An 8,059-nucleotide genomic window follows, 5' to 3' on the forward strand; every position below is an offset into this window, starting at 1 on the left:
ATATAAAATTATATATAATTTTATATAATTAATAAAATTATTTTTTCCCGGGCGACGTTTACATCAGAGTTACCCTATAATGATGAATATTTGATTATATAAAATATGTGTTTCATATTAATTTATCATATCTCAAAATCATTTTTTAAGTCATATTTTATGTGAAAGATTTATCCAAATCTAATAAGTGTTTTAAATAACAAAAATTATATTTTTTTAATATGTGACTAATTTAAAGGAATTTTTTTTGTCTTTTATAGAATCAGTTATTAGAAATTATTATCTAAAATAATTTATTTTTGGTAAATATAGAAAATATTTAACAAGTAAGGTTACACTAAAAGTATTCAAAGGAACAAATCAAAGGGTAAACCGCTGAGAGCATTGCGATGTACAGATTTAAGGCATTACTTAGGCATTATTTAAGAGAATTATTATATAATGAGCGTGTATTATAATAAGCGATATGAGGTTATGCATTATACTGAGCATTATCAAGGCATTAATGAGCATTAAAAATTGGGCATTACTTGGGCATTACTGACAATGAGGCAATTGATGTACACAATTTTTGTCAGCGGTTCATCCCTCGGAGCAGATATAATGGTAAAAGAGAGTATATAGGATTTCTTAACATGTATTTTTTGGGAGATAGCAACATTAATATTTTAAAATTGATTTATATAGTTTGTATATTAATTTGATGCTTCGAGTTAATCTGTACATAAATAATAAAATAAGATTTTTTTAAAGTCAATAGTTTGCAAGGGTAAATATTCAGAAAAGGGGAGCCACCTCCGATGACCTTGACCTTGACATATGTTGTCATGACCCTGAGTGACCTCCACCAGGTTATAGATGGCGGTCGCTGTCCGTTAAAAAGTTCTTAACAATCAAAGTTAGTAATTATTTCGCTGCTTTACACGAAAAGTCAGACAACTCTGGGCAACGAGAGAAGTATCAAGTGAACTGATCCAGGGAATATGACTCCCTCCCCTCCCCCCTGCGTCTTAGTTATCTGATTTTTCGTGTAAAGCAATGAAATAATTATTAACTTTAACTGTTAATAACTTTTTAACGGACAGCGACCGCCACCTATAACCTGGTGGAGGTCATTCAGGATCATGACAACATATGTCAAGGTCAAGGTCATCGGAGATGGCTCCCCTTTTCTGAATATTTACCGAGAAATTTTATATGTAATATTTATGGTATCGTCGGCATTCATGTTATTATATTCCATATACCATATTATATTCAATATCCATATTATATTCAATTCCATACCTTGTTGTATTCAATATCCAGAATACTGTCCCAAACAATCTATTAAAATTTGTTACACTCGTTTTGAATTACCTTATACAAATAATTATTTGTAAGGATTATATATAATTTTTGTATTTGTTATATTTTCATATTTTTGTATTTGTTGTGCTATGATCATTTAAACAAAAATCTAATGTACATTGTTATAACGTAAACAATTCCCGTTTCTTAAAAATACAAATTGAAGGTAATTTGTTAGAATTTCAATTCTAGAAAGCCATACAAATTATTTTGCTTGGAGATGTTTACGTTTAATTTCTTAGATTTACGAAGCTTTTCTATTATCGAGCTATTTATATATCTGTTTTAATATATTCTGTAGGAAAAAGATAAACCAAACAGTACGACAATGAACGGTTCACCAGGCAGCGCTGGAATGGGTGATCAAATGGGCGTCAAAATCGAACCAGCGGAAGCCGAGTCGTTGTCCATATCCGGAAGTAGCGGCATTCTTACTCCTATCAGTCCTTACACCTGTGTTAAGCCTATTAGTCCTGAACAGGAAGAACTGATAAATAGGCTCGTGTCTTTTCAATGTGAATTCGAACAACCGAGCGAAGAGGATCTAAAAAGAATTACTGTATGTGTTAAATTTTATGTTTCATTTATATTACAAATTTTTATTCTGAATTTTTTGTCTTCTTAATACATTAATATATAGAAGAAAAACACACTTAAGTATCTGTTGTTTTAAATATATTATTAACTAAAATTATTACGATTCGAAAAAACAATTACGAAATAGAGGAAACATTCATCCCAGATCATTGTTTTTATGATTTGAAGAGATTGTCCATGTCATTTTTAAATAAAATAGTAATATTGTTCATTATATAATTATATAATTACTTTTTGTATAGTTCCTCGATGCTTGTTACTCAAAAAATTATGCCTGTACGAAGTTAACCTTCCACTTTTAGAATTAAACAATAAAAATTTCTTATTGGAACGTAAGTGTGAAAACACAACCAATAGAAAATAGGAAACAAAAGCCTATAACGGTCGAAGTTGGATCTTTACTGCTCAAATAATTCAATGTGAATTTGTATGTACTACATATATATACATATATCTACTGAGTATTCAAAATAAAGCGTTTTTACGTAAAAATGAATTTTCAGTGCAAAAATGAAAATAAGAGGTACAATCTCCAATGACCTTGACATATGTTATTCAGATCATGACTCTGAACAATACTCAAAAAGTTTTAGCCGTCGGTCGTACACCTAAGATAATGCTAAATGTCGACGGTACTGTAACTTTAAAGCCTTGAAACTCGAAAAGTCCTTAATGAAAAAACATTTTATTTTGGAAAGTTCTCGGGATAATTTACAAGAATATGCAATGAAAAATAGGGAATTCCATTTAAAAAATTTAAAGTGACCTCTCCCTGACTTTGACAACGCTGCCCAAGATCAAACCAATGGTACCAGCTTAGTGGTCCCTCTTGAAGTCATACAACTAAAACATTTTTCTGCGAAATGCTTTGTTTCCAAGATAAAAATTTGTATCGTTTTATTTTGAACATCTAGTATACCATATTTGTAATCATTTGAACTGCTCGCCAAATTAATTTTATCGGAATTATAGAATTTAGATTTAATTTATTCCGAAAATCGTGCTAAGGTTTTTACCTGAATATTAAAATCCAATATTAAAATAATATGAAAAATACATTAAAAAATTATTTTTAAGTTTGTCCTCCTTTCTGCTTTTTCTTTTATTCTTTAAATTGTGTTAAGGTTGTGCTAACATTGTGCTAAAGTGTTACTTTTAAGTAATAATAATATAAGTTATGATAAAAAATAACTTTTGGCAAAAAATTTTGATTACAACGTTTATGCATCAGCTATTGCATCAGCTATTTAGATAGTATAAAACTATATATCTAAGTTCTACTAGCAGTGCTAGCACAACAGTTAGCATAACCTTCGAATTTGTCAACATAACGATATTAAGAACATTTTACTCTTCCATACGATCCTTATTGCACGGTTTTTTTGTCTGTAATTTGGATTTGTAATTTTTCAAGGTGGACAATATTCGAAATATGCCTAGCACAAGTCAGCGCAATCTTCCTCGCAAAATTCTTCGGCACAATGATATTAAGGGCATTTTATTCTTACACACGGTCCTTAGCACTCGAATTCTATATCCATGATTCGGCTTTTGTAGTTATCTAATTAAAATGGAATATGAATTAATATGAATTATAATAGTTGAAAGCATAGACCGAAAAGTGCACAAAATAAATGTTTTTAATAATTAAAAATTGAAATATTAAATATTAAAAATTGACAATCAATACCATTTATAATATTACTATCCTAAACTTTAGAATTACGGTTCTAGTCCAATATCCAATTCGATAGTTAATAAAATTAAAATGCATACGAGAATAAAATTTTTTATTAGTTATTATCATTGTGCTGAGAAATTTGAAGATTTTGCTGACTTGTGCTTTAAACACATTTCTCTCCTTTCTTACAACTTATTTTATTCTTATAGATAGATCTCAATTATTACCTGATGTTTACATATATATCCTTGAATTTCATGATTTAGAATAAATTCTTGCAACATGTTGACAAGGATGATCTAAATAAAAAAAATGTTAATATCTTAAAAAAAAGTTTACATTAATATGTCTCACGATTCCGCCAGATTTCTTATATCATATGAGGTGTTGGAGGTATTTGCATTTCGGTTGTTAAGAGTGCTGGCGACGGTAGTACTGGATTGAACATTGGTAATTTGGACAAAGGAACGGGCAGAATAAAAATTAAGAACAAGGATAAAGATCCAAAATTAAGAACCGAAAAAAGAAACGAAAAAAAAACATAAAATTTTACCAGTTCGGTTATCGTTTCGATATTATTAACTTTACAAAATTTGGATATGGTTTCGGTTTCAGTTCACTAAAAAAAGGGGTTCTGAAACGGTTTTCGGTTCCAGTTTCGATTCGGTCCGGGTCCTTAAAATAAAGGATCCCGCATAGATCTTATGGAAAATATCCCCCGATTAAATTGGCTGAAATTAAAGTATGTTGTTGTCTTCAACGTCCTCAACAAAAGTCTCAATGGGCACGACTCTCTAAATTCAATCCTTTTCTACATATATGCGCCGTTCGAGTTTTTGAGGTTCGTAGCGTGGAGCGCTTGCCAGGTCATCCTCCCTTTTTTTTGGTGAGGCGGTTTTTTCACAAACTTTGACTTTATTTTTCACTTACATGAATACTTTGATTAATCATGGAAATATTCTCCATTAACATTAATGACCTTACGCAATCTGTCGGGCAATTGTCGGATTCCACCACGATAAAAGCTTGGTGACTTTAAAGCGATGAAGTCATCGACGAAGTTTCGAATGTCTTCAATTGATTCGAAATGTGTATCCGATAAGGAATGTTGCATTGATCGAAATAAGTGGTAGTCTGAAAGCGCTATGTCTGGCTAATACGCCGCATGAGGGAGAATTTCCCAGCCCGTATGCGTCTTGTTGATATAAACAATCCATTTATCTCAATGTGCTATTATATCTCATTTGTTTATGTTATTTTATTTATAGTATTGTATTATAGATTCCTAATTCTATATTTGATTGTTAACCCTATAATTGTATCCTTGTACACGGTTAACGTTAAAATATTTGTACACAAACATAAGGCTAATGTGATAAATCATGTTGCATTTGATATGATATGTTTTGTTTTTCAGAATCAACCAATGGAAGGCGAGGATCCGAGTGATTACAGTTTCAGGCATATTACTGAAATCACGATTCTGACCGTTCAATTGATCGTCGAGTTCTCGAAGAGATTACCCGGCTTTAACGAGTTGTTACGTGAAGATCAAATCACTCTGCTGAAGGCATGCTCTAGTGAGGTGATGATGCTACGGATGGCAAGAAAATATGATGTGCAAACCGATAGCATCATTTTTGCTAACAATCAATCATATACACGTGACAGTTATAATGTTGCCGGAATGGGAGAGACCATTGAAGACCTTTTGCGATTCTGTCGACAAATGTATGCCATGAGGGTCAATAATGCCGAATATGCTTTGCTCACAGCTATTGTCATCTTTTCAGGTATGTATAAAAAAATATAATAACGTTTTGCGTCAAATATATCAAGTATCCAAATAAATGTGATTTTTAATTTAAATATCTATTCTATGAATTATGCCGTATTGTATCCAGAAAACACGCATGTCTAAAAGCCTTTATGACTATCTGGGTAAAAGTTGACAGCGTAAAAAGAACAATGGATAATAATTGAAATTAGTGGATAGTTCTTATAATAAATAGATCAGGATTAAGAAAATTATAAAAGTAACTCATTTTTTTTTCTGAAGAGTAAACTCGTTACCGTTATCGATTTAAAACAGTAACCTAATCTTTATTCTCACACTCGTCATTTTCTGTTCCTCACCCACCCTCGTGAGAACATTCGTGTGTCATACTTCTATTAAAGAGTTACACCGTAATAACGAGATGATTTTCAACCAAAATTTTACTTACTTACTATCAACCTTCTAATTACAATTAAAAAGCGAAGGGTTAATAACAATTGATAAAGCTACGTAAAACTATGTAAACAAATAAGTCACGGCAAATGCAAGATAATTTTTGAAAAATCATAACTATCTTAAAAATCATAATTATTTAGTTTTTAAAATCAGGAATATATGCGAAGCTCGTTTGTTTATGTTAGAACAGAATGTATTCATTGTATAAAATTGCTAATTAATGTTTATTTTCTACAAATAAGACTTTTTTTTATAAAAAATTTCCTTGTACGAATATTTTTTGCACTCACTGTATATTATATATGTATGTATATGAGGTCTGTCCCAAAAGTATCCGACCTCTGTGTATATCTTTGTCCTTGGGTATCCTCTCTCTATTATGGAAAACAGGCATTCGGTATTTAGGGGGGACCTTAAGGAGTACCTCCAAGTGGCACGACCCTCAGAACAGGGATCTGCGTCATTTTCTCTTCACGGAAAACGAGTCTATCTCACAGCGCAGCCAAGCGGCATAATACGCAATACTGCCGCGAGAGGTACTCGTTTTCCGTAACGAGAAAATGACGCGGATCCCTATAAAGAAGCGTATGCAAATGGAGTTCGTCACTTACTCTTAGCTTGATCAGAGTGTGCTCATGGAGCCTCTGGGTCCAAAAGCACTTTCAGAGTAGCGATCATGTTTTCATCAACTTTTTCGTTAGAACGGAAATATGAAAAGTGAAAATTTTTACGTATGTATGTTCGTACATGTACACACATACATATAAAAAATTTTCACTTTTCACGTTTCTGTCCTAGGGAAAAAATTACATGATCGCTACTCTGAAAGTGCTTTTTTTAAATAGTTATTCATAGTTAGTTTCTGTGACGCATACTCATTTCCTGCATATTGTATCGTACCGAGACGCGGATATACCCTTGTAGAAAGGTACTACTGCGCAGTAATGCTCAGTAGTATTTTTCTACAAGGGTTTAACATCCTAAAAGATATTTTAGGATGTCCACTGGATAAAGACAGGATGAAATTTAGTCATCCAGAAATCTAATGATATCTAAACGATGATGTCCTATGGATGTAGAATAAGCGGACATATAAACATCCTCAGTATATTCTAAATACCTCCTAAGTTTCTTCAGGTACGTACTCTGGATATTTGAAAATCCCTCGACATACATCTGTAGGATGTACCTAAGATCAATTTTTGCTGTGTGGGGTATTAGCATCTTAAGACATTATTTAAGACGGTTTTAAAATAAGAATGGACTACGAATCCCGCCCCATGTTTCGCGTTTCACAGTTGATAGTCCTTGCTCCCTATTGACGACGCAGAGCAAAAGTAGACGTGGTTTGGTCCACGAAGTAAGAGAAAAGAAGACCCAATTAGATAGCGCGCGAGCCGAAAAAGTGGTTCTGATTCATGACCTCTAATTGGGAGGGAATTCACTGAACGGAATGGATTCTTATAATTAGATGCCATTTGCAATTAACCTTGCCCGAGCAGTGCGGCTTTACCTCGGTCCTGCTTGGTCCTGCTTACAATCATCGAATATTCGTTCTCGGTTTCGGCCGGAGGACAAAATGTGATTTCGTTCTAACTCTAGATACAATACATCTCTATTAAATTACATTGCAATTTGCAATAACATAATATTGTTGCAATGGAAAATTCTGTGCTGTATATAATAATGGTTATTGCTTTGCAGAAAGACCCAATTTGTTGGAAAGCAGAAAAGTGGAGAAACTTCAAGAAATCTACTTGAAGACTCTGAAAGCATATGTGGATAATCGTCGTCGACCGAAGTCTGGTACGATCTTCGCTAAACTTCTATCAGTTCTAACCGAACTCAGAACCCTTGGTAATCAAAACAGTGAAATGTGCTTGAACCTGAAATTTAAGAACAAGAAGCTGCCACTTTTCCTCGCCGAAATCTGGGACGTGGTGCCCTAGTTTTCCAATCGCCGATTAATGGCGATAGCGCCGGTCGGCTGAATAAATCTTTTGACGTCACAGTAGCAGCAATAGCGACAATGACGTCGATGGACGCATGGACGTGGAAAACGGCCTGCGTAATTCTTATACTAGTGCACCATTATGCCACTGCCTCAACATCGCAAGTCAACATATTGTATTAGTGCTATTTTAGATTTATTTTGATCATTTGTTCTTTCTTGATTGACCATCTTTAGTCACCCTAGA

At 33.0% G+C, this 8,059-nt stretch overlaps 1 protein-coding gene across 3 annotated transcripts in view; it reads left to right on the forward strand.

The window, feature by feature from the left end:
* Window positions 1-7,810, forward strand: part of Ecr (ecdysone receptor) — a 76,048-nt gene extending 68,238 nt beyond the window's left edge. For all 3 annotated transcript variants that reach the window (XM_018459983.1, XM_018459984.1, XM_018459985.1), the window contains 3 exons: window positions 1,652-1,909; window positions 5,046-5,421; window positions 7,566-7,810. In XM_018459983.1, the coding sequence (XP_018315485.1) occupies window positions 1,652-1,909; window positions 5,046-5,421; window positions 7,566-7,810 (879 nt within the window). The remainder of the gene's footprint in view (window positions 1-1,651; window positions 1,910-5,045; window positions 5,422-7,565) is intronic.
* The last annotated feature ends 249 nt before the right edge of the window (window positions 7,811-8,059 follow it).

The sequence above is a fragment of the Mycetomoellerius zeteki genome, unplaced genomic scaffold (genome assembly GCF_001594055.1).
Source record: "Mycetomoellerius zeteki isolate Tzet28-1 unplaced genomic scaffold, Tzet1.0 scaffold9, whole genome shotgun sequence".
Classification (NCBI taxonomy): Eukaryota; Metazoa; Arthropoda; class Insecta; order Hymenoptera; family Formicidae; genus Mycetomoellerius; species Mycetomoellerius zeteki.